At 48.5% G+C, this 21,738-nt stretch overlaps 1 protein-coding gene across 4 annotated transcripts in view; it reads right to left on the bottom strand.

Annotated features, from left to right (window-relative positions):
* Positions 1 to 17,930: 17,930 nt before the first annotated feature.
* LOC140387918 (echinoidin-like) overlaps positions 17,931 to 21,738 on the bottom strand; it is a 74,154-nt gene continuing 70,346 nt past the window's right edge. For all 4 annotated transcript variants that reach the window (XM_072471230.1, XM_072471229.1, XM_072471232.1 and 1 more), the window contains one exon: positions 17,931 to 18,138. In XM_072471230.1, the coding sequence (XP_072327331.1) occupies positions 18,059 to 18,138 (80 nt within the window). In that variant the 3' untranslated portion in view covers positions 17,931 to 18,058. The remainder of the gene's footprint in view (positions 18,139 to 21,738) is intronic.

Genomic DNA, 21,738 nt, shown 5'->3' with positions numbered 1-21,738 from the left:
ACCAAAAAAAAAGACAATCACTGTAAGGATCCCAGCCGAGTAAAGATCAAGAGGGAGACTCGAGGGCAGGTAGAATTAGAAAGAAGCTGAACCGTGACGTCACAGCCTGCAGGTAAGTGATTGGCTGGTGACTGCTAAGTAGTTTTTCTTTTCCCTGAGGTGTTATCGTGCGGCGCGCAGTGGTTGCTGAGTGAGTGCTTGCTGAGAAGGGGAGTAAATTTTTTGAAAAACTTACTGATGGGAGTTTCCAGCTGAATCCAGTTGGAGTGAGGACAGAGTGACTGCTGGGTAAGTAGTAAAGATTTAAATTGTTTGCGCAGGCCCATAACAGCTGATTGCTGTTTTCGTGTGGGGCGCAGTGGCTGCTGGTTAAGTGTTTTATTTTTACCTGTATTTAAGTTGGGCAGTTTCGAAACCCTAGACACTACACGTAGTGTCCCCCACCCTTCCACCTCCTTTAACCTAAGGGGTAGAGTGAATAACAGGTAAGCTCTTTCTTTCTTGTTTTTTTTTATCCAGAGGGGATGGCAGGGAAGGCAGTGCAATGTTCCTCCTGCAGAATGTTTGAGGTGAGGGACGCCGTCAGTGTCCCTGCTGATTTTACCTGTGGGCAGTGCATCCATCTCCAGCTCCTCAGAAACCGCGTTAAGGAACTGGAGCTGGATGAACTTCGGATCATTCGGGAGGCAGAGGTGGTCATTGATAGTAGCTTCAGGGATGTAGTTACTCCGAAGAATCAAGGTAGATGGGTGACGGTGAGAGGGGCTGGGAGGAAGCAGTCAGTGCAGGGATCCTCTGTGGTCGTTCCCCTCAGTAACAAGTATACCGTTTTGGATACTGTTGAGGGGGACGACCGACCAGGGGTAAGCCACGGTGAACGGATCTCCAGCACTGAGTCCATCCCTGTGGCTCAGAAGGGAAGGAGGGAGTGCAGGAGAGCAATAGTTATTGGGGACTCGATAGTTAGAGGGACAGATAGACGGTTCTGTGGCAGCGAAAGAGACTCACGGATGGTGCCAGGGTCCGTGATGTCTCGGGCCGTGTTTTCAGAATCCTTAAAGGGGAGGGGGAGCAGTCACAAGTCGTGGTACACATCGGTACCAACGACATAGGTTAGAGAAGGGACGGGGATTTAAAACAGGAATTTAGGGAGCTAGGGTGGAAGCTGAGAGCCAGGGCAAACCATGTTGCCATCTCTGGTTTGTTGCCGGTGGCACTTGCGAGTGAGGTGAGGAACAGGGAGAGAGTGCAGATAAACACGTGGCTGCAGGGATGGTGTAGGAGGGAGGGTTTCAGGTATGTGGATAATTGGAGCACATTCCGGGGAAGGTGGGACCTGTACAGACAGGACGGTTTGCACCTGAACCAGAGGGGCACCAATATCCTGGGAGGGAAATTTGCTACGGCTCTTCAGGGGGTTTAAACTAATTTGTCAGGGGGCTGGGAAAACGAGCTGTAGTCCAGAAGCCAGTGTTGAGAGCAGTGAGGTACTGAGGAGGGTATCAAGGTCGCAGGAGTGTACCGGCAGACAGAAAGGTGTGTTGAAGTGTGTCTACTTCAATGCAAGGAGCATCTGGTATAAGGTAGGTGAACTTGGAGCGTGGATTCGTACTTGGGACTACGATGGTGTGGCCATTACGGAGACATGGTTAGAACAGGGACAGGAATGGTTGTTGGAAGTTCCGGGGTATAGATGTTTCAGTAAGAGTAGGGAAGGTGATAAAAGAGGTGGCGGAGTAGCATTGTTAATCAAGGATAGTTTAACGGCTGCAGAAAGGCAGTTTGAAGGGGATCTGCCGACTGAGGCAATATGGGCCGAAGTTAGAAATAGGAAAGGAGCGGTCACATTGTTAGGAGTTTTCTATAGGCCCCCAAATAGTAATAGAGATGTGGAGGAAGCAATTGCAAAACAGATTATGGATAGGTGTGGAGGTCTCAGGGTAATTGTTATGGGTGACTTTTACTTTCCAAATATTGATTGCAACCTCTATAGGTCGAACAGTTCGGATGGGGTAGTTTTTGTACAGTGTGTGCAGGAGGGTTTCCTGACACAATATGTGGATAGGCCGACAAGAGGGAGGGCCACATTGGATTTGGTACTGGGTAATGAACCGGGCCGAGTGTTAGATTTGTTTGTGGGAGAGCACTTTGGAGATAGTGACCACAATTCGGTGTCTTTCACTATTGCAATGGAGAGGGATAGGGCCATACGGCAGGACAAGGTTTATAATTGGGGGAGGGGTAATTATGATGCGATTAGGCAAGAAGATGGGAACAGAAACTGTCAGGGAAAGGCACAAATGAAAAGTGGAGCTTGTTCAAGGAACAAATACTGCATGTCCTTGATAGGCATGTCCTTGTCAGGCAGGGAGGAAATGACTGTGAGAGGGAACCATGCTTCACAAAAGAGGTTGAATGTCTTGTCAAGAGGAAAAAGGAAGAGTATGTAAGGATGAGAAAACAAGGTTCAGTAGGGTTACTTGAGGGTTACTAGGTAGCAAGGAATGAGCTGAAAAAAGGGCTTAGGAGAGCTAGGAGGAGGCATGAGAAGTCCTTGGAGGGTCGGATCAAGGAAAACCCCAAGGCTTTTTACTCTTATGTGAGAAATAAAAGAATGACCAGGGTGAGGGTAGGGCCGGTCAAGGACAGTAGTGGGAACTTGTGCATGGAGTCAGAAGAAATAGGAGAGGCGTTGAATGAATACTTTTCTTCAGTGTTCACAAAGGAGTGGGGCCATGTTTTTGAGGATGAGAGTGTGAATCAGGCGGGTAGGCTGGAGGAAGTAGATGTTCTGAGGAAGGGTGTATTAGCAATTTGGAAAAACCTGAGGGTCGACAAGTCCCCTGGGCCAGATGGGATATACCCAAGGATTCTTTGGGAGGCAAGGGATAAGATTGCAGAGCCTTTGGCTTTGATCTTTGGGTCCTCGCTGTCCACGGAGACAGTGCCAGAGGACTGGAGAATGGCAAATGTTGTTCCTTTGTTCAAGAAAGGGAATAGGAATGACTCTGGTAATTATAGGCCAGTTAGTCTTACTTCGGTGGTCGGGAAGATAATGGAAAAGGTCCTGAAGGATAGGATTTATGAGCATTTGGAAAGATGCAGCTTAATCCGGGATAGTCAACACGGATTCTTGAAGGGTAGGTCTTGCCTCACAAATTTGATTGAATTCTTTGAGGAGGTAACTAAGTGTGTAGATGAAGGTAGAGCAGTTTATGTCGTATACATGGATTTTAGTAAGGCGTTTGATAAGGTTCCTCTTGGTCGGCTCATGAAGAAAGTAAGGAGGTGTGGGATAGAGGGAAATTTGGCCAATTGGATAAGTAACTGGCTGTCACATAGAAGACAGAGGGTGGTGGTGGATGGAAAATTTTCAGACTGGAGACCAGTTACCAGCGGTGTATCACCGGGATCAGTGCTGAGTCCTCTTCTATTTGTGATTTTTATCAATGACTTGGAGGAGGGGGCTGAAGGGTGGATCAGTAAATTTGCTGATGACACCAAGATTGGTGGAGTAGTGGATGAGGTGGAGGGCTGTTGTAGGCTGCAAAGAGACATTGATCAGATGCAGAGCTGGGACGAAAAATGGCAGATGGAGTTTAACCCTGATAAGTGCGAGGTGATTCAGTTTGGTAGAAATAATTTGAATGCGGTTTACAGGGTCAACGGCAGGATTCTGAGGAATGTGGAGGAACAGAGAGATCTTGGGGTTCATGTCCACAGATCTCTGAATGTTGCCACTCAAGTGGACAGAGCCGTGAAGAAGGCTTATAGTTTGTTAGCGTTTATTAACAGGGGGCTTGAATTTAAGAGCCACGGGGTTATGCTGCAACTATACATGACCCTGGTGAGACCACATTTGGAGTATTGTGTGCAGTTCTGGTCACCTCATTATAGGAAGGATGTGGAAGCATTGGAAAGGGTGCAAAGGAGATTTACCAGGATGCTGCCTGATTTGCATGATAGGTCTTATGAGGAACGGCTGAGGGAGCTAGGGCTTTTCTCTTTGGAGCAGAGGAGGATGAGAGGCGACTTAATAGAGGTTTATAAGATAATGAGGGGGATAGATAGAGTGGACGTTCAGAGACTATTTCCTCGGGTGGATGTAGCTGTTACAAGGGGGCATAACTATAAGGTTCAGGGTGGGAGATATAGGAGGGATGTCCGAGGTAGGTTCTTTACTCAGAGAGTGGTTAGGGTGCGGAATGGACTGCCTGCTGTGATAGTGGATTCGGACACTTAAGGAACTCTCAAGCGGTTATTGGATAGGCACATGGAGCACACCAGAATGTCAGGGAGTGGGATAGCTTTATCTTGGTTTCGGACAATCGAGGGCCGAAGGGCCTGTTCTGTGCTGTACTGTTCGATGTTCTATGTTCCATCCTATATGCCTTCTGAACCACCTTATCTCCCTGCCCTTCCACATTCAGAGATCTGTCGATATGCACTCCAAGGTCCCTCTGATCTTCAGTACTCTCCAGGGTCCTATAATTCATAATGTAATCCTTTCCCTTGTTAGTCCTCCCCAAGTGCATTACCTCAAATCTTTCTGGATTGAATTCCATTTGCCATTTCTCTGCCCTTGTCAGGAATAAGCTCACAAGCACACAGACCATTGCTCCCCCAATCACCCAACACCCGCAGCTCCACATAGGAGTGGATCTGTCCATCCGTGATGACTGTCCACCTGCCCAACACACTAGCCCAGTCTTCACTTCCCAGTGTTAAGGCCGTCCAGGAAGGCAGAGGGCCAGCAGCAGAAAAATGCAGCTTCAGGAAGGGTCACTTTAAGAACGTGACTTCTTCCTCTTCTGACGCTGAGTCCTCCCGTCCTCTGGACCCACCTCTCACACCCTTTGCCCCTTTGTACCAGTTCCAATGCCCCTGTAGCCCCTGTGCCTTCAGCCCTGGTGTCTCCCACATTCAGGGCCAGTGAATTGGCCCCTTCTGACATTGATGTCTCTGCCACTGGCGACACGGTGGCACAGTGGTTAGCACTGTGGCCTCACCGCGACAGGCACGCTAGTTCAATTCCGGCCTCGGGTGACTGTATGTGGAGTTTGCACCTCCTCTCCGTGTCCGTGTGGGATTCTTCCGGGTGACCCGGTTTCCTCCTACAGTTCAAAGATGTGCAGGTTAGGTGGATTGGCCATGATAAATTGCCCCTTAATGTCGAGGGATATGCAGGTTAAGTGTGGTTACCGGGTAGCAGGGATAGGGTGGGAGCCTGGTTAGGGTACTCTTGCAGAGGGTCAGTACAGACTTGATGGGCTGAAAGGCCTCCTTCTACACTGTCGGGATTCTATGATTTCACTACCCCACTTGCTCTAGCTGCTACATCACAAGTCCTCTGCCGGTTCACTCCCTCACCCTTCACCAGTTCATTCCCTCACCCCTTCTCTGGTTCACTCCTCACCCCTCTGCCACTTCCCCCTCACCCATGCAGTTGCCCTCTCTCCTCTCTGAGTCAGTAGTGTCCCGTGGTGAGCTGCACATTCACCTACAAACTCCTCTCTCAGGGCAGCTCACCCAATGCCTGTATTTTGGAAGCAATTGTGAATTACGCCATTGTGATGTCACACTGCCATGGACGGACTTTTCAGCATGGGGGGGGGGGGGGGGAAATAATTGCTATGGGGAGGCCCCATAATGAGATGCAAATGAGTGGAAAGGTGGTGCCTGACGTTGCGAGATGGGGAAACCCTTTACGTCTCTGGCAAGGAGTGGGGACAATCGCAATTAAACTTCCTGCTGACATAAAACGCGATTTGGGCCTCTTGCAAGATTTTCCATTCCTGTCGCCATTCCCGCCCAATAACAATGTGAGCGGGAATCCAAGCCATTGTTTTCGACTTGACCTTCCAATGACCCAGTTCAAAATTCAAGCTTCGAAAAACCGGGGTGGGGGTCTCTGGGTGTGTGGGTGTGTGGGAGAAGTTCAGCACAGCAAATCTTTACTGATTGAAGGGGTGACCTATAATTGTCTTGGTCAAATCATAGAGAGCATAGTTCAGTCGAATATTGGACTTGAGTGATTCATGCATGTAACAATATGTATATTGTAAGGAATACAAAGGGTTAACAATTTGATGTTAATACTTCTCACCACCGGATGGAGACAAGGAGCAGTCATATAAATATCATGTGACCCCTGGGATTCTGGGAGAAGGTGTTAAGGCGTGAGATAGATTAGTTTCACAGTGTACATAGAACATCCGGTGCCGAAGGAGGCCATTCAGCCCATCGAGTCTGCACAGGCCCACTTAAGCCCTCACGTCCACCCTATCCTCGTAACCCAATAACCCCTCCTAACCTTTTTTATCACTGAGGGCAATTTATCATGGGCAATCCACCTAACCTGCACGTCTTTGAACTGTGGGAGGAAACCGGAACATCCGGAGGAAACACACACAGACACGGGGAGAACTTGCAGACTCTGCACAGACAGTGACCCAGCGGGGAATTGAACCTGGGACCCTGGCGCTGTGAAGCCACAGTGCTATCCACTTGTGCTACCGTGCTGCCCTGTACCGTGTAGAGTTCTGTAGTTAGAGATATTCTATAGTTGAATTTAATAATTTATTCCTTGTGACTTGTTTGAATCTTACTGACGTAGTGTGAATAAATCAGCTTTGTTCAGTAACTCAGTTTGATATTCTTTGTGTAACACTACGTTCTCAAGACATCCTGATAGACACAACAGAGAACATCATAATGCACAATGAGCGAGTATGACTTCTTCTCTAATGGTGCACATTCAGGCAACTGTCCTTTAAAATTAGGTGTTGTGGTGTGGTGTCAATGGTCTTGACTTACATCTGATCCATACAGACACATGGCCCAATGGATACAGGCTCCAAGAATCAATGGCAACATCGAGGTGTGGAAGCAGCACAGACTCCACAATGCTCCATTTTCCCAGCACATTGGTCATGGCACCAGCTTGCAGTCAGGACATTAGTGCAAGGACTGGTTATCCATACTTGTTAGAAAGGCCACTGGAGGAAACCAACACACTGACTGGAGTCTGTAACAATGATCACTATTAGACCACAGGAGATAGATATCCATGATTCAATACTGCTGATTTTGTTGTTACATTGGTCGAGTCCATCTCACTGGAATATTTAAACGGCACATTGCAGAAAACAGTCCACAGAATCTACTTAAAAAAGCAGCTCAAAAATCAGCAGCAACCTCACCCAATAAAGGCAGGTTTAAACTTCAGTAAAATACAGTGAGTGGAGGATAGCTACAGATGAATAACTTGCGTGAAATCAATCCCAGCTCGGACAGAGATGCAGCCTTCAGGTGTGATTGACAGGAGATTTATCCAATCAAATCCATTCTGCCTGTGGAATTAAAGTATCCACAGGCCATGATCCCAACAGCCACCTCAACTAAACCCACACCCAGCCCCCTCCCCAAGTTCAGATCAACCTCGCTAATGAGGCAGGCTCTCAGTGAATACAATGTTTCACCAAACTCATCCCATCCATCACTTCCAATAATCCTCAATCTTTGCCAGGATGATCCTCCCCTGGAGGAGGGCTCATTTCAGTGAATGGGGAAGAAATCTGACCCAGTTGGATTGCCTGGTGAAACAGTCAATGAGCAATGGGAAGGCTCCAAAGTGGAGCTGGTTTGTGTACAGACCAGATACCCAGCTACAAGGGGAAAAGGAAAGGAATCTAATGCTGCAGCTCCCTGTATAACTAAAGATATAGAGATTAAAATGAAACACAAAAGGGAGATTTCTGATAAACGTTGTATTCAGAGTTCAGGAGAGAGGCAAGATGAATACAGAGTACAGCAGAGAAAGAATAGAGGGACAAATGGAAAGTATAAAAATTGATTGGTGGGTAACACATACGGGAACCAAAGTTTGAAAAACACCGATTAGACAAAGGAGCGGGAATGGAATGACGGAGCAGTCTGAGGGGGAAAAGGAGATGTTGTGGAATCAGAGCGTGTGACTGAGATACAAAATGAATACTTTGCCTCTGTCTTCACTGAAAAGGATGTTGGTAAAGTCACAGTGAAGGAGCACAGATTGAGCATCATCGCAGGAACAGACTGAGAATTTTCAGCGACTCAGACAGAGGCTCTTCACAATAATGATGCTGCAGTCAGGCAGCTTGGAATGTTTTTATTAGGTTAAAGGTGTTAAGTTTGTGACTGAGGGAGTTCAGTGAGGAGGGATCAAGGTGCTCCTTTCATTTTCTACCTGTCCTCAAAGTCGAGCAGCAGCCTTGCGATGGGCCCCATCGGGGCCACCGACAGTGGTTTTCAGAGGTGCCGTCACATTGCAGAAAGTGACATGGGACCGAAGAGCGCAGCTGATTGGTGAGTCAGTCCTTGTGGATATTTTTCAAACTATATGAGATTGTAGATAATTGTTTTAGCAGGGGTAGGGACTCAGGTGATTGATTCTTGTTTAAATTCAAATGTCATCTAAAATTTTTAATTTAAAGTGTTTAGTCATGGCAGGAGGATGGGAACTTATGCAAGGAGTCAGAGGAGGAGGAAAATAGGGCAAAAACAAAAGACGTAAAGAGGAATAAGTAAAGTGATAGATAGAAAATTAAGGACCAGATTCAAATAACGCCACAGTGAAAAATATTGGGAACGAGACAAGTAATGTTAAAAAGACAAGCTTATAGGCTTTGTGACTTAACGTGCGGAGCATTCATAGTAAAGCGGATGAACTAATCGTGCATATAGATGTAAACAGGTATGATCTAACCAGGATTACAGAGACATGGCTGCAGGGTGACCAAGTATGGGAACTGAATGTCCAGGGGTATTCAGTATTTAGGAAGGACAGACAGAAACAAAAAGGTGGTGGGATTGTATTGCTGGTTAAAGAGGAAATTAACACAATAGTGAGGAAGGATATTAGCCCTTACGATGTGGAATTTGCATGTGTAGAGCTCAGAAACAGCAAGGAGCAAAAAAACATGAGTGGCCATCATATATAGATGTCTAAACTGCGGTGGTGATGTTGGGTGTGACATTAAACAGGAAGCTGGGGATGCATACGATAAAGGAACATCTGTAATTGTGGGTAATTTTAATCTGCATATAGATTGGGCAAACAAAATTAGCCACATTGCCGTAGAGGAGGAATTTCTGTAGTATATATGGGATGGTTTTCTGGACCAATACGTTGTGGAACCAACAAGAGAATAGGCCATCCTATTGTGTACTGACAACGGAATCATTGTCAATCTAGTTTTCCGAGACCCCTTGGGGATGAGCGACCATAATATGCTAGAAATTTTCATCAAAATGGAGAGTGAAGTGGTTGATTCTGAGATTAGGGTCCTGAATCTTAATAAAGGAAACTACGATGACATGAGGCATGAGTTGGTTTTGATCTATTGAGGGGCGTTACTTAAAGGGATGACAGTGGATTGCTAATGGCAAACATTTAAGGAGCGCATGGGGAACTGCAAGAATTGTTTATTCATGTCTGGGGCAAAAGTAAAATGGGAACGTGGTCAATCCATGTCTCACATGGGAAATTAGAGATAGTATTCGATCCAAGGAAGAAGCAAACAAATTGGCCAAGAAAAACAACAGGTCTGAGGATTGGGAGCAGTTTAGAATTCAGCAAAGAAGGAACAAGGGATTGATTAAGAGGCTGGTTCAGCACAGTGGGCTAAGACAGCTGGCTTGTAATGCAGAACAAGACCAGCAGCATGGGTTCAATTCCCGTTCCAGCCTTCCCGAACAGGTGCCGGAATGTGGTGACTAGGAGCTTTTCATAGTAACTTCATTGAAGCCTACTTGTGACAATAAGTGATTATTATTATTATAAATAGAATACAAGATTAAGCTTACAGGGACTGTAAAAGTTTCTATAGGTATGTAAAGAGAAAAAGATTGGTGAAGACAAATGCAGGTCCCTTACAGTCAGAAACAGGGGAGTGTATAATAGAAGACAAAAAAATGGCTGAACAACTAAATACATCCTTTGGTTCGTCTTCACAAATGATGACACAAATCAGATACCAGAAATGTTGGGAAACGCAGGATTTAGTGAGAGGGAGGAACTGAAGGAGATCAGTATTAATAGATAAATGGCTTTTGGGAAGGCTGATCAATCACCAAGGCCTGATAATCTACATTCCAGAGTACTTAAGGAAGTGGATCTAGAAATAGTGGAGGTCATTGAAGGTCATCTTCCAGGATTCTATACTCTGGAACAGTTCCTGCAGATTGGAGGGTAGCTAATGTGACTGCACTATTTAAAAAGGTAGGTAGAGAGAAAACAGGGAATTATAGACCGGGAAGCCTGACATCAGAAGTGGGAAAATTCGAGAGTCCATTATCAAAGATTTTATCGCAGAGCATTAGAAACCAGGAGCAGGATCGGACAGAGTCAGCGTGGGTTTATGAAGGGGAAATCATGCTTGACAAATCTACTGGAATTCTTTGAGAATGTAACTAGTAGAGTTGATGAGGGGGAGCCAGTGGATGGGGTATATTTGAACTTTGAAGGCTTTTGACAAAGTCCCGCCTCAGGATTAGAGTGTAAAATTAAAGCGCATGGGATTAGGGGTAGTAAATTGAGATGGTTGACAGACAGGAAACAAAAGTAGGAATTAACAGGTCTTTTCCTAATTGGCAGGCAGTTACTAATGAGGTACGGCATGGGTCAGTGCTAGGACCCCAGCTGGTCACAATATATATGAATGATTAGATGAGGGAACAAAATGTAATATCTCCAAATTTGCAGATGACACCAAGCTGGGTGGGAGGGTGAGCTGTGAGAAGTATGCAATGATCCTTCAGTGTTATTTGGCAGCGTGGAAGCACAGTGGTTAGCACTATTGCTTCACAGCACCAGGGTCCCAGGTTCGATTCCCGGCTTGGGTCACTGTCTGTGCGGAACCTGCACATTCTTCCTATGTCTGCGTGGGTTTGCTCCGGGTGCTCCGGTTTCCTCGCACAAGTCCCGAAAGACATGTTGTTAGGTAATTTGGACATTCTGAATTCTCCCTCTGTGTACCCGAACAGGCGCCGGAATGTGGCGACTCGGGGCTTTTCACAGTAACTTAATTGCAGTGTTAATGTAAGCCGACTTGTGACAATAAAGATTATTATAATTAGGACAAGTTGAGTGAGTGGGCCAATTAATGGCAGATACACTATAATTTGGAGAAATGCGAGGTTATCCACTTTGGTAGCGAAAATGAGGAGGCAAGGCTATTATCTGAATGTCCAGAAATTAGCAGAGAGGAATGTGCAACGAAACCTGGTTGTCCTCATACACCAGTCACTGAAGGTAAGCATGCAGGTGCAGCCGGCGGTAAAGAATGCAGGGATGTCTTGCTGCAATTATACAGGGCCTTGGTGAGGCCACACCTGGAATATCGTGTGCAGTCTTGGTCTCCTCATCTGAGAAAGAGCGGGCGGGATTCTCCGACCACGCGCTGGAGAATCGGCACCATTGGCGCCTGCGCGATTAGCGCAGCACCGGTCGGGGGCCGCTCAACGTGGCCCCCCCCCCCCGCCGATTCTCCCGCGCGATGGGCCGAGTGCCCGCTGAGTTAGGCCGAGTCCCGTCGGCATCGTTCTCGTGTGGGCCTACCCGGCGGGACCTCGGCGTTCATGCTGCGGGGTGTGGCCTGGTTGGGGGGGTTGGGGGGGATGGATCCGACCCCGGGCGGGGCCTCCACGGTGGCCTGGCTCACGATCGGGACCTACCGATCGGCGGGCGGGCTTATCCTGGTGGGTGCCTATGTTCCTCTGCGCCGGGCCCCTGTAGCTCTCCGCCATGTTGCATCGGGGCCGGCGTGGATATGGCAACCCACGCGCATGCGCAAACTTGCATTGGCAGTGGCGCGCATGGGCGAAGTCACGACGGCTGTGGCGCGCATACGTGGACCTGCGGCCCCCGTGCTGACACCCGTATCGGCAGCTGGAGCTGCGTGAAGCACTTCAGTGCTGTGCTGGCCCCCAGTGCAGCGCAGGATCGCTGATCCTAGGGGCCAGCTGACGCTGTCCCAAAACGCTCCGGCATTTACGATGGCGTCAACACTTAGCCCCAGGATCAGAGAATCCCGCCCCATGTTCTTGCAATTACCAATGAGACTCCGAGTGGCCAGTCAGTGAATTTCAACACAACCATGATATCACGACAATGAGGAATTTAAGGAAAGAATTTGGTCAAACATACATGGAGTAGGAAAGGCTCAAACAGAGTAATTTTGATAGTTGGATAAGGGCTTTGAAAATAGACCAAATGTATGAAGCTCAGAGAAATTATGCAATTCTGATGTAGTGAGAACTCATGTGGAAGAGCAGAGGGTTAAAACTGCGAGATTAGCAGCGGAAATGGCAGATGATTGTGAATTAGTTCATAAATCAAAGCTTGGTTTCTGACATCAGTTGCAGCCCGTGACGGATAGAAACTGGGGACATGAGAAATACTCAAGTGGTAAAGGTAAAGGTGATCTGATGGGAGATAATAAGGAGGGTGGAAAAGAATTGAAAAGTTTCAAATGTTTTCACTGCAATAAACTAGGCCATGTAAAGTCACAGTGTTGGTGGTTGAAGAAAAGCACTGGGAAGGCTGATGTGGTAAAACAGGATAAGACAGTGGGGTTTGTTAAAGCGGTAAAGGAAAGCCCAAGTGAAGGAAAGGAGGTGCAAAAAATTGTACAGCCTGATCAAGAGGTGATTGATAAGGAGGTGCCAGATCTTTTTAAAGAATTTACTTGTGTGGGTAAAGTTTACTCATGTGTATCAGGAGGAGTATGTAAAGAAGTCACAATTTTAAGAGATACGGGAGCTAGTCAATCTTTGATGGTAAGAGATGCGGAGTTATGTACTCTGGGAAGAATGTTGCCAGAAAAGGTGGTAATATGTGGAATTCAGGGTGAGAGGAGTAGTGTTCCATTATATAAGGTAAGGTTGGAAAGTCCAGCGAAGAGTGGTGAAGTGGTAGTAGGAGTAATAGAGAAATTATCTTGTCCAGGAATACAGTTTTATCTTGGGTAATGATATAGCAGGATCGCAGGTGGGAGTGATGCCTACTGTGGTTGATAAGCCAGTGGAAAATCAGACAACTGAAGTGTTGAAGGACGAATATCCTAGGATTGGGATACCAATGGGTATTAACAGTGACAGGGGAACTCATTTCACTAGCAAATTGACCGAAGCCCTAACAGAAGCCATGGGATTTGATTGGAAATTGCATATCCCATATCAGTCACAATCCTCAGGAATGGTGGAAAGGGCGGATGGAATAATTAAAACTGCAGTTACAAAAGTGTGTCAACAAAATGGGCTGCTGTGGCTGGATGCCATACCCAGAGTAATGTATGCCGTGAGAAATCAGAGAAATCGTAATACGGTTTAACCCCGTATGAGATATTAATGGAACGTCCCATGAAAACTGGAACTAAGCCCCCAATGACTCCAGCGGCAGTAGCCTTAATATGGGCAGGTGAGGCATCACTAAAATATTCCCAGGACATGTGTGAAACCGCTGGGAAAAAATGAAAAAAACAAAAACATGAAAAGGTGCAACAGGCTCAGATGCATCCAAAAGAGGGAAATACACACCCTTTAAACCTGGAGATCAAGTGTATGTGAAAGCACTAAACAAAGATTATTTTTCTCCCAGGTGGAATGGACCCTACCAAGTGCTGCTAACAACCCGAACAGCCGTTAAAGTAAAAGAAAAGCCAGATGGGATCCACGCAACTCGTGTAAACTACATCATACGGAACTTTGAGAGTACTAGCGAAACGCTGACCTGGAGAGAATGACGGCTTTGATGTTTTATATTATCATATTAATCCAACATCATGTAGAGGGTAAACTGCATACCAACACCTTAATATACATGTCCCACTCACACGCAGAGAGGGTAAATAAATTCAGTTGTTGGGTTTGTACACAAATTCCCAGAAGCTTGGAGGAGGGCTTCCCTGTGCGACCTATCCCATTCGCCAGTAAAGAGATAGCAGAATGGGCTCTAAGACAAAATAGTACAGGACGTGGAGAAGATACACAGAATATTTTCGATTGGAGATTAGCTGGATACGATATGAATAGGTTTGAGGAATGGTGGGGGCCTAGGTTTAATGTAACACGTCAAACACCCTGTTTGATCCTTCCCAATTATACTGGAGTCCCAAATGGTAGCATATACTTTAGGAAACATAAAACATATGGGACCTACCCAGCCGGCACAAGTCAGTGCGACCAGACCTTGAATTGGCAACCCCCTATGTTCCACCTTACAGCTAAAGGACTATTCATCTTTGGTTGGTCAGGAGTTGAAAATCAAACTAGTGGAGGCTCCTGGGAAGGGGATCCGATTAGACTAATGATGACTGATAGTAAAGGAAACCTGACCGCATATAACGGCACATATTTTTTCTGTGGCCATACCAGAAAATTGGGAAGGCTCCTGCTATTTGGGATAGGTAGTCCCTTATGTGCATCACATTCAGCAATTGCAGGATCATCCCCATCACAGGACGACACAAAGTGTTATGACATGGGCACAAATGCTGGGAATAATTATACCACCATTAGGAATAGCCACTAATGCATACGAACTACGCGAACTACGAGACATCCTAGAGCAGGTAGGTAATGACACTGCAGAAGCTGTTAACCAGATAGAAACTGAAATGGTTGCTGTAAGAGCGGTTGTCCTGCAGAATAGAATGGCTCTTGGTTTCTTGTTAGCTGAAAAGGGAGGCATTTGTGCCCTGATTGGAAGTGACTGTTGCACATACATCCCTGATAACTCAGAAAAATTGATAATCTGGTGGGTCACATTCGTAGAGAGGTAACAGGATTACATGAAAATGAGGGATGGGACTTTGGCTTTGGATGGTAGGATCGTCAGGACAGAGGATTGTGTTCTGGATTATAATCGCCATTGTAATCTTGATTGTCGTATGGTTACTGTTTTAATGTTGCGCAAGATATTTTTATTGTACTAACACGGGAGAACAGCCCAAGCCGCCTTGCCTCCTTGCTACCAGCTCATAACACGCAGGGAACTGTCATACGTCCATTCTCCTTACATTATAAACCACCCTTCTCTATGGAGGAAACGATAATTTACTAAAAGGTGTTGATCAAAAGATCAACAAGGAGGGAATTGTGGAAGGGAAGTTAATGAGTTACCAAGCATGCTGGAAATATTAACTATAATTTAACACTGCTTTTGAGTGAAAATAAAGAGGTCAAGTAATGTAAACCAAATACTGCTTAGTATGTGGTACTGGCCTTATTATGATAATAAGTTGTTTATCCGAAGGACAACAAAATGCGTACTCGAATTGTTTTTAAACCAAGGGCAACACATTCATATTTCCTCTTGCGTATGTTCCCAAGCTTTATCTCTTCAAAGTTGTCTATTTCAACCTATAAATATAATGGTTTTTGACTGCATAACTCAGAGTGCAGTGCCTTGGCTTTGCAGCTGAAACACTCTCTCTCCACAAGTATATTTGTGGAAATAAATTTCCTTAAATCGAACCTCGAGGAATTTGTCTTTATTATGATTTCCACGACAGCTGTCGTTCCAGGTGAAAGAATGTGGTTTTGAGGCTTTAAATTTTTTTTGTGTGTTTTGTGACATTTCCCCTTTAAGTGGGCGTGGTCCGGGGCCTCTGATGTCACGACGCTTGTGGCATAGTGCGTAGGAAGCGATTGCGCATGCACATATCGCGATTCCTTTACTTGGGGCCTTTTTCGCTATTGCGCATGCACGGCTTCTCGCGCATGCGCAAACGGACCTTCCCGTCCTGTGCGCTCTTCGCGCAACTGCGCATGTGCAGCACCTTTCCCAAGATGGCTGCAATTCAAAACTGCCGTTCGTTGCTGCAAGCCTACCTCGCGGTGAGTTTTGGCACCTCTTTTACCTTTTCTTCTTGTACGTTCCTCGCAGAATTCTTGGAATTTGTCCAGGACTGCCTGGAAGTCGCTCTTGTTTTGCCCAGAGTATTTGAAGGTCTGGAAGATTTCAGCTGCTTCTGGACCTGTAAATAGAAGCTTTATTTTTTCTGCATCCGCCACGCCATCTAAGTCAGACGCTACCAGGTAGATCTCGAATCTCTGCCTGAACTAACGCCAGTTTTCACTGAGATTGCCTTGGTACCTGAGCGGTTGTGGAACCGGAATCCCGAACATCATCTTGCCTGGCTGTCGTTGCTGGTTGTCACTGTTCGCTGAGTTGCAACTAAATGGATTTAACAGTTCACTCCTGGAAACATGTTTTGTTATGCTCTTGACGTAGCATAAGCTGCTTCCTTGATGTGCACTCTGACAAAGGAAGGTTCAGACTTGGAGATAACTTCAACACGTTTATTGAACTATTAACAATTCTCCTACTTGGATTCGACGCTGCTATTACTCCTGCCATAGCTACTCAGACTGACTAACCAGTCTGCTACAATCCACGTGGTGGGAGTGGTGTTCAATCAACCCTGTGTCTGTACTCACTGAGACTCTCCACTGGAAAGAGACTGAGCATGTGTGATGTGTCCTTTTATATGGGTTGGTGTAATGCCCTCCTGTGGTAGTGTCACCTCTGTGTGTATCGTGTCTGCCCATTGGTCGTGTCCTATCTTACTGACCTATTGGTTGACTGACTGTGTGTCATGTCTCTGGTGTTCCCTCTAGTGCCTAGCTAGGTGTAGTGTATGTACATTAACCCTTTGTGTACTTACAGTGATGTATATCACCACATCTTCCTTGGATCTAAGACTGGCGACAAGGGACAAGTGGAGTTGCAGATGGTGCCATGTCCTCAGCACTCAGCAGCATTTCAATAGGCCGCTGGAAGTTGCTTCATCGGCCGCCGATGTGTCACACTATGGGAAGCTTGAGGCGTTCAACTCAGGTACCGACGTCTGTTCGGAATATACTGAACGTATGCGTTTATTTTTTTCGAGTGAAGATCATCGTCGGGGATGACCCACCTTCAGTGTAATTAAATCTTGACGTACCCCGTGGCCCCAGATTCAGGGCCTTTGAGATTTTGGTCGGCAGATGCTCTGTGTGGATGCAAATGGGTCAGTAAGATCCATCTGCATTCATTTACATTCTCCGGCTGGCCCGTGGGCGTGAACCACGATCCCACCGCCAGGGGCACCGGGGTGGGGGTGGAGGGGTGGGGGTGGGGTGGGGGGTTCGCCGCATTGTGTTTGGGCCGAATCAGCTGACCAGCAGCCATTGAGCAGTGAGGAGAGCAGGCGAGGGGCGTCTCGTCACCCAGGGCTGTGGAAGGCAGCAACAGCGAGAGGACGCCAGAGGCGTGAGACATGAGGCACTGGATGGGAGCCACGTGGTGAGCTTGCTGGTCGGGGTCAGAGGCAGCCATGGGGAGTGGGGTGGGGCAGACATGATGGTGAGTGTGGGGCCTCACAAAGTGTAAATCCACCTCTGGTCAGAGGCCGGAAATTATGCAGTGACTAATTCACCTCCTGACTTCAAAAACCTGTCCAACATTTACAAGGCACAAGTCAGGAGTGTGATGGAATACTCCCCACTGGCCTGGATGAGTGAGGCTACAATAACACTCAAGAAGCTCGGAACCATCCAGGACAAAATAGCCAACTTGATTGACACTTCCTCCACCAGAATCACATGTCCACCATCTATAAGATGTTGTTGCTTCACTGTCACTGGATCAAAACCCCAGAATTTCCTCCCTATCGCCAGATGGACTTCAGTAGTTGAAGAAGGTGCCTCACCATCAGCACCTTCTCAAAGAGGAATACATTTGGATCTTGCCAGCAATGCTCACTTCACATGAATTAATTAAAAACACATCCAAGTCTGTGCTGTCTTCCTCCCCAATGTGGTATTGAGTGAAGAGGTGGGTAGGAAGCGACAGTGGGACAGGAAGGCTGCTATAAACTAGACTCACACAGCATCAAACACACAGCTCATGATGCAATTGTATTTATTATTGACTGAGAGACTAAGAACAGTCACAGAGGCAGTAACTGTGTCACAAACAAATCAAACACTGAATCCAGTCCCGGACAGGATCACGGAGCATCACCAGATTCCTCTAATCATAGATCAGTTTGCGGGAGCAAATGAAATTTATTTTGTTCGAACAATTTGCATCATTCCAGCCAATTCTACTCCCTGGAGAAAGAAAGAAAGATTGAATTCAGTGAAGTGAGCAGCTATTGTTCTAAGTAGTTCATTCTTTCTGCTTTGAGAGCGTCAATGATCTTTTCATTTTCCCCATCTCTTAATCCGTGAGGATCTTTGTAAATAACCGGAGATATTTCCTGTTGTGACCCCCTTTCCGGTCAGTGTGTGTCAGTGAATCTGAAAACCTGCTGCTATTCACTTGGGGGACAGTTCCTGAGTGAAGGTGCAGGGTGGGATTCTCCGTCGACCAACGCTGGAGTTGGGAAAGGTAATTGGGCGGAGAATTGGTGGTGAGGCCAGACTGATGGCCAGCGCCGGGCGCCTGACAGACCGCCATGCTGCGGTGCCATGACAGCAGGGTCAATGTGTTCTACTCCGCACATACGGTAAACACCGTCGGCATAGCACCAGCGGGCCTGAGCCGAGGATTTACTGACGGCATGTTTCACTTGTGCTTTTAAAAATCTGGAAACAGGCACCGTGGCCAATGAGGGAGAGGGGGGGAGGTCGGACACACAGAGGCACGGCTGTGGGCTTCCGCTCCTGCCGCTGACATGGCTGGTCGTGGGTAGGGGGGTCCGAGGGAGTGGGAGAAGCGGTGGTTGACCAGGGGACGGGCCTTAGGGTGGGGGTGAATCAGTGCGATGTGGGGGTGAATCAGGAGGTCCCACTGCATGCCCATCAGTGTGTGTGTGTGTCTGCACCTGAATATACTGGTGTATATTATGACAGACGGCACTGGGACAGCGCACTGACGTCAGGAGGAGACGGTACTGGGAAAGCGCGCGGACGTCAGGAGGAGACGGTACTGGGACAGTACGTGGACGACAGGAGGAGACGGTACTGGGACAGCGCGCGGACGTCAGGAGGAGACGGTACTGGGACAGCGCACTGAATCAGGAGCAGGCAGTACTGGGACAGCACGCTGACATCAGGAGGAGACGGTACTGGGACAGCGCAGTGACATCAGGAGCAGGCGGTACAGGGACAGCACGCTGATGTCAGGAGGAGACGGTACTGGGACAGCGCACTGAATCAAGAGCAGGCAGTACTGGGACAGCACGCTGACATCAGGAGGAGACGGTACCGGGACAGCGCAGTGACATCAGGAGCAGGCAGTACAGGGACAGCACGCTGACGTCAGGAGGAGGCGGTACTGGGACAGCACGCTGACATCAGGAGGAGACGGTACTGGGACAGCGCAGAACATTAGGAGCAGGCGTTACTGGGACAGCGCACTGACGTCAGGAGGAAACGGTACAGGGACAGCGCACTGAATCAGGAGCAGATGGTACAGGGACAACGCACTGACATCAGGAGGAGACGGTGATGTGTTGGGTGTTCTGGATCACAAACAGGTCACCAACACTGGAAGTGGTGCAACTCTATTTTATTATAAGGTTAACTACATTAACATACTTGAACTGTGGGTAAATGAAACACCAGCGTTAACTGTTGACCCTTGCCTAGTCCTAACCAGGTGATGCACTCAGCGCATGGTGAACGTCTGTGTTGCAGGCTGTGAGCTCTGAGTTCCGAACTGGCTGCTACTAGAATGAGCGGGAACTCTCCTCTCCCCTGTCTTTATTGGGCGTGTGCTCTCACTGGTGATTGGCTGCGGTGTTGTGTATGCTGATTGGTCCCACTGCATGCCCATCAGTGTGTGTGTGTGTCTGCACCTGAATATACTGGTATATATTATGACAGACGGCACTGGGACAGCGCACTGACGTCAGGAGGAGATGGTACTGGGAAAGCGCGCGGACGTCAGGAGGAGACGGTACTGGGACAGCGCGCGGACGTCAGGAGGAGACAGTACTGGGACAGTGCGCGGACGACAGGAGGAGACGGTACTGGGACAGCGCGCGGACGTCAGGAGGAGACGGTACTGGGACAGTGCGCGGACGACAGGAGGAGACGGTACTGGGACAGCGCGTGGACGTCAGGAGGAGACGGTACTGGGACAGCGCACTGACGTCAGGAGGAGACGGTACTGGGACAGCGCACTGCCGTCAGGATGAAGACGGGAGAGGGAAAGCGCGCTGACGTCAGGAGGAGACAGTACTGGGACAGCGCACTGACGTCAGGAGGAGACGGTACTGGGACATCGCGCGGACGTCAGGAGGAGACGGTACTGGGACAGCACGCTGAAGTCAGGAGGAGACGGTACTGGGACAGCACGCTGACGTCAGGAGGAGACGGTACTGGGACAGCGCACTGACGTCAGGAGGTGACGGTACTGGGACAGTGCGCGGACGACAGGAGGAGACGGTACTGGGACTGCGCGCGGACGACAGGAGGAGACGGTACTGGGACAGCGCACTGACATCAGGAGCAGACGGTACAGGGACAGCGCACTGAATCAGGAGGAGACGGCACAGGGACATCGCACTGACATCAGGAGGAGACGGCACAGGGACATCGCACTGACATCAGGAGCAGACGGTACAGGGACATCGCACTGACATCAGGAGCAGACGGTACTGGGACAGCGCACTGACGTCAGGAGCAGGCGGTACTGGGACATCGCACTGACATCAGGAGCAGACGGTACAGGGACAGCGCACTGAATCAGGAGGAGACGGCACAGGGACATCGCACTGACATCAGGAGGAGACGGCACAGGGACATCGCACTGACATCAGGAGCAGACGGTACAGGGACATCGCACTGACATCAGGAGCAGACGGTACTGGGACAGCGCACTGACGTCAGGAGCAGGCGGTACAGGGACAGCGCACTGACATCAGGAGGAGACGGTACAGGGACAGCGCACTGACGTCAGGAGCAGGCGGTACAGGGACAGCGCACTGATGTCAGGAGGAGACGATACTGGGACAGCGCACTAACGTCAGGAGGAGACGGTACAGGGACATCGCACTGATGTCAGGAGCAGGCGGTACAGGGACAGCGCACTGACGTCAGGAGGAGATGGTACTGGGACAGCGCACTGGCATCAGGAGCAGGCGGTCCTGGGACAGCACGCTGACGTCAGGAGGAGACGGTACAGGGATAGCACGCTGACGTCAGGAGGAGACGGTACTGGGACAGCGCACTGAATCAGGAGCAGGCTGTACTGGGACAGCACGCTGACATCAGGAGGAGACGGTACTGGGACAGCGCAGTGACATCAGGAGCAGGAGGTACTGGAACAGCACGCTGACGTCAGGAGGAGACGGTACTGGGACAGCGCACTGAATCAGGAGCAGGCAGTACTGGGACAGCACGCTGACATCAGGAGGAGACGGTACTGGGACAGCGCAGTGACATCAGGAGCAGGCGGTACAGGGACAGCACGTTGACGTCAGGAGGAGACGGTACTGGGACAGCGCACTGAATCAGGGGCAGGCAGTACTGGGACAGCACGCTGACATCAGGAGGAGACGGTACCGGGACAGCGCAGTGACATCAGGAGCAGGCGGTGCTGGGACAGCACGCTGACATCAGGAGGAGACGGTACTGGGACAGCGCACTGAATCAGGAGCAGATGGTACAGGGACAACGCACTGACATCAGGAGGAGATGGTGATGTGTTGGGTGTTCTGGATCAGAAACAGGTCACCAACACTGGAAGTGGTGCAACTCTAT

The sequence above is a fragment of the Scyliorhinus torazame genome, chromosome 13, assembly GCF_047496885.1.
Source record: "Scyliorhinus torazame isolate Kashiwa2021f chromosome 13, sScyTor2.1, whole genome shotgun sequence".
In the NCBI taxonomy this organism is placed as follows: Eukaryota; Metazoa; Chordata; class Chondrichthyes; order Carcharhiniformes; family Scyliorhinidae; genus Scyliorhinus; species Scyliorhinus torazame.
Note: the sequence above shows the minus strand (reverse complement) of the source record. Positions and strands in the feature narration are given on the sequence as shown.